At 45.5% G+C, this 18721-nt stretch overlaps 2 protein-coding genes across 5 annotated transcripts in view; both read left to right on the top strand.

Annotated features, from left to right (window-relative positions):
• Positions 1 to 420: 420 nt before the first annotated feature.
• HNRNPA0 (heterogeneous nuclear ribonucleoprotein A0) lies at positions 421 to 2241 on the top strand. Its single transcript, XM_072872088.1, has one exon. It carries the CDS (start codon positions 769 to 771, stop codon positions 1708 to 1710), a length of 942 nt encoding a protein of 313 aa, XP_072728189.1. The 5' UTR covers positions 421 to 768; the 3' UTR covers positions 1711 to 2241.
• A 32-nt stretch (positions 2242 to 2273) lies between these two features.
• Positions 2274 to 18721, top strand: part of KLHL3 (kelch like family member 3) — a 60012-nt gene continuing 43564 nt past the window's right edge. Inside the window, exons 1-2 of one of the 4 annotated variants that reach the window (XM_072872083.1) lie at positions 2274 to 2338; positions 9820 to 9888. In XM_072872083.1, the coding sequence (XP_072728184.1) occupies positions 2337 to 2338; positions 9820 to 9888 (71 nt within the window). In that variant the 5' untranslated portion in view covers positions 2274 to 2336. Of the gene's footprint in view, positions 2339 to 9819; positions 9889 to 9917; positions 10059 to 15292; positions 15310 to 15509; positions 15759 to 18721 lie in introns of those variants that run through there. The other 3 variants (XM_072872082.1, XM_072872087.1, XM_072872085.1) reach the window with 3 other exon arrangements.

Below are 18721 nucleotides of genomic sequence, written 5' to 3'. Positions count from 1 at the left end.
CGCGAGCGGCCCGCCGACCCGCTGCCCCCGCCCGCGGGGCGGGGCCGCCGGGGAGAAAGCGCGCGGCCGGGCCGGAGGAGGCCCATTGGCTGACGTCCGCTGGCTGGACGCCCTGGCGCAGCCCGGGCCGGTGCCTGTCCCGCCCCTTCTCCCTGCGCGCGCAGAGGATGCCCCGCATCACCGGCCGTTACAGCGCAACTCTATTGGCTGTCCGGCGCGCCTGTCACCGGCGGACGCCGGGCCTTTTGCCGACGCGCGGCGGAGGTCGCGCCCTCCGATTAGTCGCCGCGCTCGTCGATCGCGGTCGGAGCCCCGCCCCTAAAGGTGAGTCGCGGACAGCCTCAGCGGCGCGCCCTCATTGGCTGCGCCGGCGTGGGGGGCGTGCGCGGCGGCGGCCGGGCGGGCGGGGCTCCCAGCGTCCCCTTTGTGTGGGCACCAGTCGCCGGCCGAGCTCTTGAGAAGTAGCAGCCGCCATTTTGTGCGTGCCTGTGTTTTCCCCCACCCCCACCCCCCTTTCTGCGGGAGCGGCGGCAGCCGGGACGCCCCGTCTCTTCTGCTGGTCAGGTGAGGCGAAGCGAAGGCGTTGGGCCAGGCCGAGGGAGGCATCGCCGGCGGCTGCCGCAGCCGTGAGGTCGCGCTGTTCGCAGCAAGCGAGGGGGAAGAAGCGGCAAGACGGAGAAGGGGGGGAAAAAACCTTCGGAGCTGCCCCCCAACAGGAGGAGGAGTCTCGGCGCCAGGCCCAGGCGCAGCCCCGGCACCGGCGGCAGCATGGAGAACTCGCAGCTATGCAAGCTGTTCATCGGCGGCCTGAATGTGCAGACCACGGAGGCCGGGCTGCGGGAGCACTTCGCGGCCTACGGTACTCTCACCGACTGCGTGGTCGTGCTCAACCCGCAGACCAAGCGCTCCCGCTGCTTCGGCTTCGTCACCTACTCGGCGGTGGAGGAGGCCGACGCCGCCATGGCCGCCTCCCCCCACGCCGTGGACGGGAACGCGGTGGAGCTGAAGCGGGCCGTGTCCCGGGAGGACTCGGCCAAACCGGGGGCCCACGCTAAGGTGAAGAAGCTCTTTGTGGGCGGCCTCAAAGGGGACGTAGGCGAAGGGGACCTGGTGCAGCATTTCAGCCAGTTCGGCCCTGTGGAGAAGGCCGAGATCATCGCCGACAAACAGAGCGGGAAGAAGCGCGGCTTCGGCTTCGTCTATTTCCAGAACCACGACGCCGCCGACAAGGCGGCCGTGGTCAAGTTCCACCCGATCCAGGGCCACCGCGTGGAGGTCAAGAAGGCCGTGCCCAAGGAGGACATCCAGTCGGGCGGGGGAGGCGGCGGCTCTTCCAGGCCCTCCCGGGGAGGCAGAGGAGGAGGAAGGGGTCGGGGCGGCGGCGGATCCGGCAACCGGGATCACAACGGCCTCTCCAAAGGAGGCGGCGGGTACAATAGCTACGGCGGCTACGGTGGAGGAGGCGGCGGCGGCGGCGGTTACGGCTCCTATGGCGGCGGCTCCTACGGAGGCGGCGGCGGAGGGGGAGGCGGCGACTACGGCAACGGGTACGGCGGGTTCGGCAGCTACAGCCAGCACCAGTCCTCCTACGGCCCCATGAAGAGCGGCGGAGGAGGTGGAGGAGGGGGCGGCAACTGGGGGGGCCGCAGTAACAGTGGACCGTACAGAGGAGGCTATGGTGGGGGAGGCTACGGGGGCGGCTCTTTCTGAGCTGGAGCGCCCATACCCATTGGGGGTGGCGTGGAGAGCCCTCCCTTTGATACGGGGCAGCTTCTAAATGGTTTCTCCCCTCATTCGCCGAAGGGCAGCTTCTTTAAAATGCCTCCCTGCTGTGGGAGCAGCTCCTAAATGCCCCCTGGGGATCGCCTCTGCTGCCTGTGCCACTTCTTTCTCTCTGAAGATGGACTGGGCCCCACATACACATACTTTGTGTTACAGTCATTGATGGACTCTATTTTTTTATTATTACTTGGACCTTGGTCGTTTTTATACTAGCAACGAAAAATGTCTTGTTTTAATTTGTTTTTTGGGGGTACGGGGTGGGAAGTGTCTTGCTGATCTGCAGTAAAAACTGGGGAGGGTTACGGGGGAATTTCCTTTGTTGTAAGGACTCGATACCTGGCTACTACATTTTCTACAAAATCTACTCGGATCCCATGACTGAAATTAACATTTCTGTAAAGGAGGAAAAAATCGTTTTTACGTTTTTTATTTTTTAAATAAATCATTGTGTTCATTGACCTTTACATGTCTAATTTTTTTTCCTAGGATCCATTCCGTACGGTTTTAAGGCTTTTCCAGGTTTGAAGCAAGTGTTCCTCTGCTTTAAAATCTCTATGTACGTAGAGTAAATATTTTATTGCCAGTAAAGGTCCTAATTGACTTTTTTGCTACCCCCCTAGTGGATTTATTGGTTTTCAAACACTTGACAGAGAAATTTTTGAAGTACTGATCTGTGGATGTGGTCTGTTTTTTAAATATTCGTTCTCACGCAGTTTGTGTGCATCCACCATCTTGTACTAGGCAGTTTGACGTGCTGACATGGTTGGTCAATTTTTTCTATAGGACTTTTCCATCAACATATGTACTGTGTAGTTTTGAAGAAATAGTTTGTGTTAAGCATGTGCTTCATTCATATAAAATGTTCAGAATTTCCGATTGCTTAGTTTCAAGTCCTCTTATCGGTTTGTCTGTGTATGATTCCTTCCAGGAAAGGGTCGACATTTATCCCTTCTATTAAACGCATACTTGTTTTCATAGGACCGGGTTAACAGACTTTTTGCTCTGAACTATTGTCCTTCGTTAAAGTTCCCCGAGAATCTCTCGCAGCACCATCTACCGACAGGATGGCAGCCCCCTTGCTGCAGGCTTCGTTACCGCAGGAGTAAAATTGGTTCGCTAACGTTTGTACTAGACTTCTGAAAGTTATTTTATGCCACTAGATGACTGGCGTAGAATGCAATGACATCTGCATGTGAATAAAGATGGGCTCCATGAGTATTGACTGGAAAACAGGAATGGATTTGCAATACCTGCCTCAGCACGTATTCTTTTTTTTTTAAAATAATTGCAATTGCCCATATTTCAAAAAGTGATAATCTAAACTACATGGGCAAAGTGCTATGATAAATGAGCCAGCTAAGTGTACCAGTAACATAGGTGCCAGTTGTAAAGCAAAAATATCTGTGTAGTCTGCTTGATTAACAAATGTATATTTGTAGCCCTTTCACGCAATAGAATTAAAGTTTGTTGTTTATTAAAAAGCATAATGTTTTAGGGGAAAACTGCCTTCCTGCATAGAAATATAGAATAGCAACGTTTATGGGTTTATGGATATCAAATAAAGATTTGAATTCCTTATATGCTTGAGTGAGAGTATGTATGATACGGGGCATGGATTTAAAAAGTGCAAAGTTATTCTGACTTCAGGTTTCTAAGCACTTAGTCTTTGATGCTGATGCTTTATGGGACTGCATCTTAAAAGCTGCTTTTTGCTTTGCTCCAGACACGTGAGATATTAGGCATATAATTCCCACTGATTCCAGTGGAAAGTAAACGTCTAGGGCTTTGTGCTTCTGGGCTGAAGGATTTCGCATGAAATTTCAAGGTATTTGTCAGTCTTTGATGTCAGTCTAACGTGATGCTGATTTTAGTTGAAATGAGTCCTTTTGTTGCTATTAGAAGTAAAACTAGCATCAACTTAATTACCTACGTAAGCTTAAATAAACAGGACAACCTTTTGGTATCAGGATTTATACCAAGACCTGAGTTTCCTCTTGATTGCGATAATTTATGGCTCTTGTAGTGAAACTTGTTCTCTTTGGCTTAGCTTTTATAAATAGGTTCCAAGCAACTTGCTCTTTGCAATTATATTATAATTTTTTTATCTTGAAAGCTTGTTAGCCTCTGTTGTGAACCAGTATCACTGATACGTTGTTGACAGTGCAAGTCATTTTGGAGAACTATTTGTAAAACACTGCAAGTACCAGCTGTTGTCAGCAGACAGCTTCAGGTGGTTGGCTTTATTTCAGTTCCCTGGGCTTGGAGTTTTTTACTTTACCATGTTGGACAGTCATCTTCGAACTTCACGTGAACTTCAGCTTTCCTTTTTGTAGCCGAAATGAACTACTGAGTTCTCGGTCTTGTGTTAGTTTGGGCATTTGATTTCATCCCTTGCAATGGTGAATTGCCTTAACCTTATCAAAGGACAGCCTGGTTTTGAAAGAAATAGTTAAATTCACTTCCATGATGTGGCCTGTCATTTGGCTTGGGAAGGTAAAGATTTGTGCACCAGCTATAGCTTTATGGTATTTTCACGTTATGTGCCATGAAAGAATGTGTTGATACTAGAAACGAGTAGGTTTTTTAAAAAGTGACTTCAAGTGTGAAATCTGACAGTTTTGCCAAGCTATACCTTGATTTTGAGAATTGTACTGAAACATGCCGTTTGATTATCTGTACGTAATAATCCTCTTGTAGGATTAATGTCTTCTAGAATAAAAAGTAGGTCCCAGAAATTGCACCTGTATTAGGGAGTACGCTACCTAATTTCTCTCTCAAAAGATTGTCATCTGTTTAACAGTGTTCTGTGGTGAGTGTCTTGAGTAGGTGGGACTTGCTCTGCTCTGACCTCTTGTCTCTCGGGAGCAAGAACTTCCTTGTGATAATGCAGGTAACGTTTGAGAGGCTCGTGTAAGTGCTTGTTTAATAAGGGCCAGTAATGCTCAGATGTACCATGGAATATAGAAAGAGATGCAAATTGTATTGGATACCATTAAAGATGCAGTGACTTGAAGGCTCTCTTTGAATATAAATCTGTTTCTAGTACAGTTCCTAGTAAACGGAAGAGATTTGTTGCTAAAGCTTTGCTTATGTATTTAATGGTATTTAGTACTTTTCTGACCCCTGGGTGGATTTGTCCGCATAGAGGTGCGTAGGAAGAATTAAGATGAAATGAAGTATATAGCTGGCATGTAAATAAACAAGTTTGCGGCTGCACAGTTGCGCTAGGATGGTCACGGAGATAGAAATAAAGTAACTTTAGTTTGCTGTTCCTTAGTTTGTAGTTTAGTTCTGAAGTACATGTGTCTGAAATGATCTCAATGATTTAATGTCTGCCTGTTCAGGAGTGAATGCTGGAGTGTGTTGGTTTCACCTGTGAGAAGTAGGAAGTGAGAGCAATTAGTTTACTTTCAGCATTTAATAATGGTAGTAAAAGTGCAGTAGTTTTCTTAAAACACAGATGTTCTTTTTACTTTCGTAATCTGCATGAACAAAAAGAAATTCCCCAAAACAAAGCTTTTCAGAGCCTGTGGTGTCACAGTATAGTTCAGTGTGTTGTGATGTGTGCACAGTTTTTTAATAGTAATGGGGATTCGTGTCTACTCTAAAGTATAATTTGTTCTTGATTCTGCTTCTTGTGTGACTTGTAAATTTTATTTGGCTAATAAAATTAGCCAAACATACACTTTTATAATACTGATGACTATTGCATTAAAAAGAAACATGTTAAACACCTGTATACGTAGTGAATTGAGACTTGCACAAATCAGTGGAAGTACCTCTCACTTGTTTGTTTTAACATTAGGTGATGAAAAGGTAGTTTAGAACAGCAGTAACAGCTTTGATCACAGTAAATCTCTGTGGGTCACTGACTATTACAGCTGTGGCAGACTGTGAAATAAAAGCTGTGCCTTGCCCTGCAGGCTTGTGTAGTATACTTAGGTGGACAATCTTTACCCTCCAGACTTGAGCAAGCTTTCGGATTTGTGTTGCGTAGCTGCAAGTGGTGCAGCTGCAGTACTAGCTCTTGGACTCCCAGTTCTGCTTGCAGGAGCGCAGACCTGCTGGGAGGCCACCGGTTTGCAGAGCAGGGGCACTGACAGGAGATGTGCTTGAACTCTATCAGATACTTTGTGCATACATACTTAACAATCAGTGAAGCCAAAATATTTAAGATGGTTAAAAATGTAAAGTTCTCATGCTTTATGGTGTTCTCCCCCCTCCCCCCCCCCAACTTAGATCCCTTCTGTAAAGCAAATTTTGCTTTCATTTAGCATTGAAAGACCTAAGTGGATAGTGTAGGTCAGAACACTGGTTTATTATCCTGCCCTGTCAGCTGATACTATTGTCGCAATATAATGGCATTCCTATTGCTGCTGAAAAGGGTCTGAGCCTGAGTGGTGCTGAGGACCCCAAACCTCTCTTTCAAGTCTGAAAATAGAGGAGCTTCTTTTTACTATGTACCTCAGAATATTCTTTCTAAAATGCAAAAGTTTGGTTTAAATTGTTAATTAATCTCTAAAAAATAAAACTGAAGGACACCCTTCTGACATGCACAGAGTAAATAAAAACATGGTGCATTTTGTGAGAATGGGATTTTGCTCCTGCAGTCTGTGAGATGATTGGTTTTCTAATAGAAGGTAGCTTATCCAAGCCTTTTAAAAAGGATTGCTTGTCCTATAGTAGCTATTACGGATTAGTGTTTATCATGTAATCAACAGTTTGTACCACATTTATGTGGTATATGTTGTTACGGACCTCTGCTTTCTAAGCTATGTAATAGGAAGAAGGCATTTCCAATATGTTTTTCAAACTATGTGTCTGTATATAATACCTTGGATTAATATTAGGTGATTGAAAGCATAATCCCCAAAATTTCAGTTTTTCGCCTTAGCCAGAGGTATAGTTTACAAAGCAATGGGTTATTTAATATTTTTTGCATAACTGATTCTGTGATCTGGTGTATGCATCCCTTAAAGATGAGTTTTCTGTTTGTTATTTTTGTATTTCTTAAATGAATAAAACAGTTACATGCCTGCTTCGCTTTAAAATGTATTTCACAATGCGAGCACACCATAAGGAGTTTTGAGCCAGCCTGAACAAGCACTATTTGCTTTTGTTGATGGGCTTTTTTTAGGTCTCCTATTGAAGTATTACTACTCTATTATTTCTGATATGTGCGTGTATACACACACACATATATTACCTCTACTTCCACTTACCTTTAACGAGTATTTATTTGTACTGTAATGTAAGTACTACTATTGATGGGTGTCAGATGTGTGTTTCTTATAACAAGATGAAAGTCCTTCTGCTATATATCTTTACCTATGAATTTTCTATCATCTACCTGTATACTAGGACTTGTAAAGGGGCTGATGAAGTTGGGTGCTTTCCTCCTTGATGTTCCTTTGACAAATCCTAGTCTTTTTGCCTTCTCTGCTCTCAGAACTCTCCTAGATTTCTGTGACATATAAAGGGGAGGAAATATATAGTCACTTTTGAACTGATAGCTCGTTTGTATGGTTCTAAGAGTGTTTTAATCGTATATCTATTCCCCTTAAAACATCTAACCCATCTCATGGGGAAAATGGGTAGTGAGAACACTGAAAGAGCAAGGGCTGTAAAGCTGTAGTTTGGTGCAAAGAGAGACATTCTTCAGATTCTTGTATTTCCTGTAGTTCTATCTACTGAATAGACTGGATGGTTAAAAAGATGGAACACTTCAGGTCTAGGCTGTTGCAAAAAACCCAACCAAACAAAAAACCCCAGCATAAAAAATAAAATTCAAGTACTGTTCTGTCCTTGGTTCAGCCTTTGCCGGTAGGCATCCTAAACTAAAAGTTGCAACAGCATTTTCTGAAGTACTTTCTCAGTGGGGCTGATCTTGGTGTAACTTTTTTTTGCTAAAAGTTTGTTAGGCAAAGCTGTAGTATTGCCTCTTGCTATTATAGAAAGCATCAAGCTTAGGATACTGGCTATTCTCAGATTGTCAGCCATCCAAGTAACCAAAGCTCCTTACCTTTGAAAACTAGATGTCAAGCCCAGTCAGACTGATAATGCCATCTGTCTGAGGCATCTGGATATTAACCCTCTTAGTCTGATGCATACAGTTTCATTCCTGAATGCTTTCACAAATGGAAAATATACAGATTGGGAAAGAACAGCTCTTCCTCAAAAAAAAAAAAATCGAACTACACTATGTAGAGCTATGGATAATTTTGATACATATTACATTCATTAAACTACTATAAATATCTCTTTCCATGTGTAATGCAGTAAGGAATTGATGCCAATTTAGAAAGGGATTAAGTTTCTGCCTGGAAATGTGTCAAGATGCACTTTTGCTCGCTACCATCAAAGCACGAATCACTGATGAACATTGCAGAAAAAATCCTTAGAAGCAGAATGAGCTGATGAATCTGAAAATACTTCAGTTGTTCAAATGCTACTTTATACCATGCAATTGCGGACTGGTTTGTCTCACAGAAGGCCTGTTCTCACTGGGAATACTCCTTTGAATTGAAGGCATGCAAAGCTACATGTCTGAAAATATGCTGTTAGTCTGTAATCTAGTCAATACAAAAAATGAATGTCATCTCAGTCTCTTCTGTTGTTTCTGTAACTTCTGTTGTTTTCTGTGGTTTTACAATGGACTTCTATTTTGTAAGAAATTTTGCTTTCCACAAAATCCTGGAGGGAAGGAAGCATGAGTCTAGCTACTGCAGGCACTGATTGGGAAGAAGAAAGATCAGGAGTCCAGTCCCTATTTCCAGCGTAGACTTGGATTAAAGCAATGCTGGATAAAATGCATGAGTAGTGTTTGGGATGGGAGGTTCATGCTCTTTTTACTCGTTCTCTTTCTCTGTGGATCAATAATCTTGTTTTCTTTACTGCAGCTTCAGTGGAAGGCCTCCCTCTCCCAACCACACACCCTGATGAACAAATTACAGCAACGTGGGCAGGGCATGGCCCTGGGGGGAGGCTGTGCTTACCTAGCTATTGTATAAAAGCACAGCACTACCAGTTGTGTTTTGAAATAGTTTACTCCGATTTCATCCTCCAGGTCCCCTCCCTCCTCAAGAGAGATGTCCTCCGGTTTCGGGCTCACTGACTGCTCCCTGCCTGGGTTGCGGAGTCGTGAAAGATTTCTGATGCTAAATTCCCAATTCTGTCTGTGTGGTTATCTAGTACCTTTGCAGGTTTTAGTAATCTTTTAAGTTTACTGGGTAACAAATTTGGCCAAAGTCCTTCACTGTGCAATTTCATTTGGGCTTGTTTAATTGTTTTCTTTCCACCACTGCTGGAATAACGATGCTCCGTTTACTGGAGAGAGCTCCTTTTGAGTTCTGTCTGATTGCAAGTTCAGGACTTCTCCCCCTGAGATCACTACTGGACTGCAGGATGGTTGTAGTTGTAATTGCTAATGCCTCTTGCATAGAATATTTAGCAAAGTGCATCCTGCAAGAGAAGTAATGCTAGCTTTCTACTGTTATTTTCATGGAGATGTATCCTCCTGAAAAAGAGAGATCCCCAGGAGCACAAGGGAGGGTTTCAAGCCTTTGCAGTAAGTAACCTGGTGCGAATTGCCATGCCTTTTTCCCTTTAGGCCCACCCGTCCATTATTTTCAGCAATTTTAAATGTAGAGAAATTATTTTTTCCGTAATTACATCACTTAGAAGTTGTTATTGGAATTTTCTTTTACTCACCTAGCACCAGCTAGAATCTGGGCTTCCGCTCTGTGGTATCAATGTTACTTTTAAAGGCTCTTTGAGGCATAAGCTTGGCGATGAACCAGCACCACACGTGTTTTGGAAATGTTAGGTTGGGTTTGTGTGTAGCTGGTGGCATTGGGGAGCTCTTGTTTTCTGTGTACTGGGGAGTCAGCAGAGAGGAAGTTGAGAAACATCGCCTTGGGAAGGAAGAGCAGGGCTTGTTTTATTGCTGGTGCTGCTCCAGGCCAAAAGTGTTGCAAGGAGCTGGTGCCACACGCTCTCTAATGCCTTCTCAGAGTGTGTTTTCTTTCTCCCTCACAGGGTGTACTTCTGCATGGAGAGAGAGAGGATGGGAAAGATGAGCCCTGAAAAGCACACCACAAAAGTCCAGTAAGTGAATAGAAACCCGAGCTGAGCCCCTGATGTACCGTTCCCACGCTGAATATGCTATGGAGATTGAGCAGAAAAAGGTGTTTGCCCAGAATACCAAGCAGGATAATGAAGGACAGTCCGTTATCTGCCAGGAAGACATGCTGCATGAGACAGCTTTTTCTGCTCAGGTAAAACAATGTGCCTGCAGGAACAATCTTGCCTAAATTTTTGTGTGTGGCCGCTGTGCGATTTACTCATTCATGTTAATGTTGCAGCATGTTGTGTTACGATACTAGGGTGGTGGACTGTGTTTCTTGGCTTTTGCAAAGAACAAAAAATGAAATGTTTTTAAAAAATTCAAGAAGAGAGTGAGGGAATGAATGTACAAGGAGTAATAGTAGAGAGACTTGGGTTGGGGTGGCGAGATCCTGAATGAGAATAGGTTTGTTTATGCTGGTGTCTGAGTTACAGTATGCAAATATTAAGGCATACAGCATCTTTATGAAGCATATGGGTAGTTTCCCCTTATTACAGAAGGTGATAGTGGAAGCATTAAGGGATATGTTATAAAGACAAAGAATCACATTAAAATGATGTCTTAACACTTAAGCAAAAACCTTGGGGGAAAAAATCCCACATTTTGGACCATAGCCTAAACTTTTTCTCAAGTCCACGTGTTCAGCCTGTAGCGAGAACTGTACACTTCAGTAGGTGCAGAAAGGGGAGTCAAAACTAAAGACTCATGAGGCAGAGGGACTTGGTGGTATTTAGGCATCTGAATACTGGCCTTTGCCTTTGTTCCAGTGCCCACAACAGTTCTTTTTACAGCTTTCTTCCTGAATGTTGATTTTTCCTTTTGAGTGCTCAATTCTAAACCATAAAATCTATCTGAAAATCTTCCAGCAAGTTTGTGATAAATACCTAATATGACTACAGGGCAGGAAGTCTGTGCTTCTGACGTAGCTGACTGGGGGTGACATCAATTGCTTATGCTACAGGAAAGAGTAAGAGGAGGAGCAGGAAGAACATTTTCAGCTGATCTGTTACTGCTGTGTAGGGTGAGCGATAGAACAGCTTATGCCTCAGAAATCACAGCCTGGGGGTGAAGATGGCCAGGGGTTATTAGTCTAAAGCTGTTAATGTTATGATCGGTCTCTTCTCCCAGGTAACTAGTGATAGGATGAGAGGAAATGGCCTCAAGTTGCGCCAGGGGAGGTTTAGATTGGATGTTAGGAAATTTTACTTCACTGAAAGGGTTGTCCAGCATTGGAACAGGCTGCCCAGGGAAGTGGCTGAGTCCCCATCCCTGGAGGTATTTAAAAGATGTTTGGTTGAGGTGCTTAGGGACATGGGGTAGTGGTGGACTTGGCAGTGTTAGGTTTACGGTTGGACTCAATGATCTTAAAGGTCTTTTTCAGCCTATACGACTCTGATTCTGTGGTGAAACTGGGAGTAAAAACACTATTTTTATAGGAATGGTGATTTATGTTAAGATTAAAGGAAAACATATTTCATGAGCCCCAGTTTTGCTGGCCTGTGGCAGACAGGAGTGTGGAAGTGGGACATGTACCAGCAGAGGGCAACAGTCCCAGAAGCTGGAGATGCCGAGAGCTTCTGTAGCATCTCTGCCTGGGGAGCAGGATCCAGGTGGGGGGAGAGTGCAGGGCTGGATGCTCCAGCCCTCTCTGCTCTACAAATCACCTGCTTCAGAACACAGTGCTTCAGTGGGAGTCTCTCACCTCTTAAGCTTCAGCTGCCAAAACATCACTGATTCCAGCTCTGGGGAGGTCCCTACCTAGAAGGTCTCCTAGAGCTTCCTTTTGAGCCATGTGTTAACTTGGATGCCGGTGAGTTGCTGTAATAGCTGAATTTTAGCTGCTGTTTTGGTTTTGTTATGTGAAAGCAATATGGCACGCTCTAAATTCTAGCAGTGGTTAGGCAGCAGATACCCTCAGGACTTCTCTGCCAAGGCATCTCGCCTGGTGCTCTGGGTGCAGTGGGAGTCAGTGCAGTGTGGTACCCAAGTGTCACCTCCAAGTGACTTGAGTTAGCCACTGACATACCAAGACGTCTATTTCAGCAGATACCTTTCACTGTTTTTCTTATATTAGTTTTCTTAGCAGACCTTTTCCCAGAAAATGTATGGTCTAAATACAGATCTATTTAAATGAATATTTACTTAATTAGAATCACAGAATAATTTTAATTGGAAGGGACTTTTGGAGGTGATCCGGTTCAAGCACCCCTCAAAGCAGGACCAGCTTCAGGGTTAGATCAGGTTGTTCACTCAGATATATATATATATATATAAGTTTGATTATAAGATTGAGACATAATTATCTTTGAAAAAACAGAATAAAAAATAACTTAGACTGAGAAGATGCAGCCTTGGAAGCTTCCGTGAATGCGGTGTTTTATGTATAGCTTTCACAGCTCTTCAATGCAGAAGCCATAGTTTTTTTTAAGAAAGATGATTAATAATTTGGTGGAGGGGATTATACAACTAAAAAGGAGAGCTGCTAAAGATAGCAAATTGTTTATGATACGGATCTCTGGAACCTGTATATTGGTGTATACCTGGAAACAGGTATATACAGGGGAGTGAAGGGTTCCTGAATCGTCGTTTGCACTGTATTTAAGCTGTATGATCCTGTGATTCAGGGCTCTTGCAGTTTGCCTTGCAGAGCCAGGAAGGGGTTTTTTCCACCTTGATGCAGTTTGTGTTCTGCTGGGTTTTGGGGTGGGGGATCTTTCTGGTTTCTGCTGAAGCTGTGGAGATTGACAGGGTGCTGTCCGAGCGTATTGGCTCTCTTCACAGAATTAAATTCTTGGAAGCACTCGATATGCTTTACTTACAAACTCAGGGTTAAACTAGCTGCCAGACTTTGGGCTAGGAGAGAGTTTTGGATCAGATTGGCAGGGTTGTTTTTATTCCCTCCCTTCCTAGCATTTTTATTGAAGAAATACCTTGCTGTCGTAGGGACACTGGCAATGCTTTGATCTCTCCTCTCCCTATGGCTCGTTAGAGTCGGGGGGGTTTGGTCTTTCACTGTAGATCTGAAGATTGTTGCAGGAATCTGGAAAGGTTTTGGTGGGCCAAGGGATGGGGGTACCTGCTGGAACAGGCATTCCGTGGACCTTTCTGCTCTGAGCATTGGTTATATGGTTGCCAGTGATTGAAGGTAGATTAGATGTAGGAGGAATTTAGGACTACTTGGGACCAGGAATTTTTGAAAGAGGCTGGAAAAATTCCACCCATCGGGTATCACTAATTCCTTTTAACTGGATGGTTTTTCAAGATATCAATCTTTGCACTTAAAAACAAGCAAGAAATTTTTGTATTGGGGTTGTTACCCAGTCACGATTATTTTGCAAGGCTGCTATAAAGATAATATCTGATTACTGGAACATGCTTTTGTCCCATTCCAGCAAGGACTATTCACTGGTTTGCTCGTCTGTCCCTGGGATTTGCCTTTCCGTGGTTGCTATCGGCATTTATAGAGTCCAGCAGTACATGTGCCTGGGGTTGTGGGGTTTAACTGGGGTTGTTTAGCCTGGAGAAAAGGAGGCTGAGGGGAGACCTTACTGCTCTTTACAGCTACCTGAAAGGAGGTTGTGGCGAGGTGGGGGTCGGTCTCTTCTCCCAAGTAACAAGTGATAGGATGAGAGGAAATGGCCTCAAGTTGCGCCAGGAGAGGTTTAGACTGGATATTAGGAAATTTTACTTCACTGAAAGGGTTGTCCAGCATTGGAACAGGCTGCCCAGGGAAGTGGTTGAGTCACCATCCCTGGAGGTATTTAAAAGCCGTTTGGATGAGGTGCTTAGGGACATGGTGTAGTGGTGGGCTTGGCAGTGTTAGGTTTATGGTTGGACTCGATGATCTTAAAGGTCTTTTCCAACCTATACGATTCTGTGATTCTGTGCTGGTGGGGCAAAGCGCATAAGAAGGTATTGCTGGTTTGGTTCAACCTAGCTGCCTAGTTCCCAGGTTGACTGAAGTGAGATGTAGATTTTTATGGTGCAAGCCTAATATTTTGTTATTTAAAAACTATATGTTAATAAAAATACACAGGTACTTTGCAGCGGTTTCAGGACCTGCTCTTGTGTCTGGACTTTTTATGGCTACTGAGGGACTTACTCAATGGAAACAAGCTCTAGCCCTCGCTTTCTAGGTAAATTCTACTATTTTTAGTATAGTTACTTTTTCTTTGGTTTGAACTCTTCTGTCTTGCAGTTTTGCATGTTGTGCGTCAAGAGTGTAAGACTGAATGGACACTGGGGAAGTACTTGAGGATCTGGATGTCTTAAACTGATAGTTTAACAGGATTCTCAAAGGGAAAATGCAGGAATTTTGCCTGAATCCTGTGTGAGGTTTGACTTCATGGCTTTATCAGTATTTCTTCTGTTTATGGGGAGGCTGCCATAAATGGTGTTTAAAGAGCAGGACTCTTGACTCTCCATCCCCATGTGACTTTGATAAAGTCCTTTAACTTCCAGGTGTGTTAAGTTTTCTTATCTGAAGAACGGGGGTGATGACTAGTTAAGATTCTCCACAAGCTTTTGAAACCCTCAGGTGGAAGGTGCAATAGCATCTGTTCAATCATCATTGCTGATAGATTTTAACAGATGTATGAAACTTAGGCTGAGGACATGGTTTGAGGAGAAAGGTAGAAGAGTGAGGTAATTTTATTTACAAAAGAGATGGAATGGCATCTTTCAAGAGAAATCTCTTGATACTTCTACTTATCTATTTCCTTTGCACAAGAACATTTTGTAAATGGAAGAGTAATAAGGAAAGCAAATGTTTCTTGTCTTTATTATAATTAACCTCTAGGGCCTCATTGTTGCAGAATAAGACTGAGAAAATCTTTTAATAAAATGAGGGGAAAAAAAATAGATGTATGTAAAAGTCCCTGTATTTGTATTGATTAGAATAAAAATGGCAAATGTGATTTAGTCCAGTGCTTCAGGGTAAGTAGGTCCTTCTACAGTTTAGGAGGACCCATATTGCCTACGCAGCGTGTATCTGGCCTGATAGATTGCACAGAAGGACAGCAAGGTTTTTATAAACTGGGGAACTGGAGGCTAGATCCCGCTTTCTGCGGAGGGCGTGGGGAGCCCTGGGGGGCTGGGACCCTCTCCCTCGCCAGCAGGTCTGAGCATCACCAGTCTTCTCCTGCCGCTGTCCTGTGCGTAGGCTTGCCCTTGTGGTCGGTACTGGGGACTTTCAGTCCGCTGAACCTTTTCTTTGGTCTATAGATTGCCAGGATTAAAGTAGTTATGGGCCACTCAGCTCATCCACCATCTCCCCAGAGGCCAACTCTCGAGCTGCGGAGGCAACGGCACCGATACGAGGACTCAGATCAACAGCCGGATGGATGCTGGGGAGACGAGAGCTGCTCCCGGCGGGTGCCAGCTCTCTCCCGCCCCGCTGCCCGGTGGGTTCCCGCTCGCCACCATCGCTCCCCGGTAGGACGGCTCGGGGCGGTCCATTCACCTATTTGGTTCCTCGCTGCCGTAATCGGGGCTTGTGCCGGCGGCGCTGACCGCAGCCCGGGCCAGGAGGGCGCTCGCGGGGGCGGCGGGGGCCGGGCCGGGCGGCGCGGCGCGGCGGGGCCGCCCTCCGCCTCCACAGCTGCCGTTGCCCGGAGACGATCGCAAGCTCGCCGGGGGAGGAGGCTGCGAGGAGGCGGCGGGGGGCGGTGCGGGCTGCGGCGGCGGCAGTCGCTGCGGCGGGGCGCGCCGGGGACGCAGCGCTCCGCTCCCGCAGGAAGCGGCCCGGGGCGGGGGCGGCCGCTCGCAGCCATGCCGGGCCCGGGGCGCTGAGCCTGCCCCGCCGCCCGCCCCGGCCCCGGCCCCCGCCGCGCCGCACAATGGAGGAGGAGAGGTGGGTACCGCCGCCGAGCCTTTGTGTCCGCCCCGGCAGCGCGGCTCGGCGGGCTGCGGGGAGCGCGGTGCCTGCCCGGAGGGGTGCGGGACGGGGATGCTGTTCCCCGGGGAGCTCTCCGTGGCTGTGCGCTGGCATGCGGGACGCGGCTTGCGGGAATCTCCCCCCCCATTCCTGCCCGCTTGCAGAAATACCTTCTGCCATGGGCGCCCGCCGTGTGCTTACTAGATGTTGCAATGTCATGGTGACAGCCTGCTTCGCGCTGTATGCCCAAACCGAGGGAACAGAGTGGTTTTTCAGTAGGGTGTGCTTTATCTATGGATAACGGGGTAAGGGAGGCTGCTCCAGTGGGTATTTTCTAAAATCGCTCGTGGAGCACGGGAGGTATGGGCAGGAGAGGTGGGCTGGCGTGCTGCAGGGTGGTTCCATCGGCAAGGTGGTCTTCCCAGAACGCTGGGCTTGTGTCTGCCTTGCTTCTATCTTGAACCTCCAGCAGCTGACTTCATCGTTCAGTTGAAGACATACCCGCTGATGTTTGGTGCTCTTTTGAGTAATGAATGAAAATCTGTAACGTCTGTGGAGCCTTCAGGGTCAATTTACCTGCCTGCGTACGTACAAGCTGTGCACCGCACGGGTGTTACGGCAGGCAGGAGGGGATCCCGTGTCTCCCTCGCACGGTAGCTGGGTCATAGACACTTTATTTCCTGCAAGGCAGCTATTTTGCTCTAAAACCTGTGTGCAGAAGTGCTCGCAGAGTCGACCTAATGTCCACTGAACACATAAAAGAGATTATTGCTGCCCAGGGACTTCGTAGATGCCAGAGAGACGGTCAGTGTTTCTGCTCTGCCTTCGTTCTTCCTCCCCTCTGTTGCGGTGCCTTTTGCACACCAGAAGCTCACTTGTACTGCTTCAAACTAAACATTGAGCTGGTTTGGGGTTTGGTTTTTTTGTATTTTTTTTAAAAACAGGATATGCTGAGTGCTTCCTTTTGTGCTGGTGAAGTTTCGTTTAAATATGACACATTGGAAAATTAAGCTGGGGTCAACCCCCAAATTCTGGAAATTTTCCCTCTGTTGAGGGAAGACACTTGCAGCAGCCTGTGGGAGTTGCTTTCCAAGCTCCCAACGTCAGCTTTCTACCCTTATGTGACTCAGTGGTTGCAATTGTTTGTGTATTTAATGTGCAAAACAAAACTTTCAGCCTGCCACATCTCTCTTTAAATCACGTTGTAGGGCTTCTGCTTCCTGTAAGGGTGTGAATGGCCACCTCTGGATATTAATCCAGATACTAATTAATTTCCAGGGCCTTGAAATCTTAAATTGTTGTGCTAGATGCTAGCCCATGGAATGGGTTTTTCTTCTTTTTTTATATATATAAAAAAATGAGTCGCTGGAATAATCCTTGACGCTATTACTTACTACCTTTTTTTATGGCTACCAGCAATGGTCTCATTTTGACTGAAGGCCTTTTGCTGGGGATACAGTGGTGAAAAAGTCACTAGGAAAGTACCTGGACTGTGTTGCCTTGTCCTTTTTTTCCAGACCATCTGTTTTTAGGGCACGAAGGACTGTCCCCATCAGCATGTTCTCTGCCTCTGGAAGTGAGGAATGATTACCCAAATTGCTGCTTATATTTCAAGTTTTTGGGAAGAGGAAGGTGGCCCTGAACTGGTTGCGGGCAGTAGCGATGTGGGGTTTGACCCTTGGCAAGGAAAGCTGGAAATATTCACCTGCTTTCTGGTTCGAAAGGGCACGTTGTGTGGGACTGTGCCGAGGCTGCTCTGCCTGCTCTGAGCAAGTCCTGGAAGGAGGTGTTGAAAAATGACCTTGGTGGGCGAGCACCGTGGGCTGGTTCTGTTCCCGTTTTTTGTACTTTTGCCCTGCATTTCAACTCAGATCCATGTCATGCAGATTAGGCCTCAAATTTTACACTCTGTGACTTTCATGACAGCAGACTTCCCCCTGGTTTTTAATGTTATTGCTTTTTCCATTTTTGTAGTCAGTGAGGAACACGTTATTGGTGCTCACATCACCTCTGACTCTGGTCCCAAGCCTGCCAGGACTCAAATGTCCTGATAACTTGCACATCCGACTTGTTCAGTGGTATCATGTGCTCATGTCATTGCACATGGGCAGAAGCAGCGGGGGGCAAGGGGGATTTAACCCGAAACATTCACATTTGGCAATAAATTATTTCAGAATCCTAATTTTCTTTTGCTGTGCTGATAGGGACTTTCATTTTATGGAGAAATTACATAAGGCTGTATGATCAGGCGTAGTATTCTGGTTCTGAATTTGCAAGATTTTTTTGAGATTGAATAGAAAAAAACCCCTGGATTGTTAATTTTTTTGGTTAAAGAATTAAAACGCCTGTAATTTTAACTTTATGTTTGAGTGGGAATAGTCTCTTTGTAGTATTTGTTTGAGAAATACAATATTTGCCTTTGAAAGCAAATGGTATTGTCATATTTGAAGTATTTTGTGTTGTTTCCATTACTGTCAGCAAAGACTTTTCTTCTCAGTAGTTCCTGAAGTCTGCTTTTCCCCTGAGGTCTCCTTTGATATGAATATCCTTTTGGGGATGTGTTGTGTACCAATTGTGTGTGTTTTTCTAAGCTAATGTCTCCATGTTGATGTAGGCACTGAAAAAATTCAACAAAATGGGAAAATGATATTGTTATTAAAAAGAAAAAATCCTTTCCATTATGCTACCTCCCATATGTTTTAATGATAATATGTTTCTCTGAAATCCTCTCAAAATCCATCTCAGTATTTGGATTCCTTCAGTCACATTTTTCTATTATCTTTGTATATACCTAAAGACAAATTCAGAAGTTGAGATTTTTATAAATATGCCATTACACTGACATCTTTTTCATCTTTTTCTTACTGTATCTGCCTGATGGGAGGAATACAACTAATGGGCATAATGTATTTGTGCCATGATTTGGGCCATTGATTCTA

Source organism: Ciconia boyciana, chromosome 9, assembly GCF_034638445.1.
Source record: "Ciconia boyciana chromosome 9, ASM3463844v1, whole genome shotgun sequence".
NCBI lineage: Eukaryota > Metazoa > Chordata > Aves > Ciconiiformes > Ciconiidae > Ciconia > Ciconia boyciana.
The sequence above is the reverse complement of the archived record's forward strand: the minus strand, read 5'-3'. Positions and strand labels throughout refer to the sequence as shown.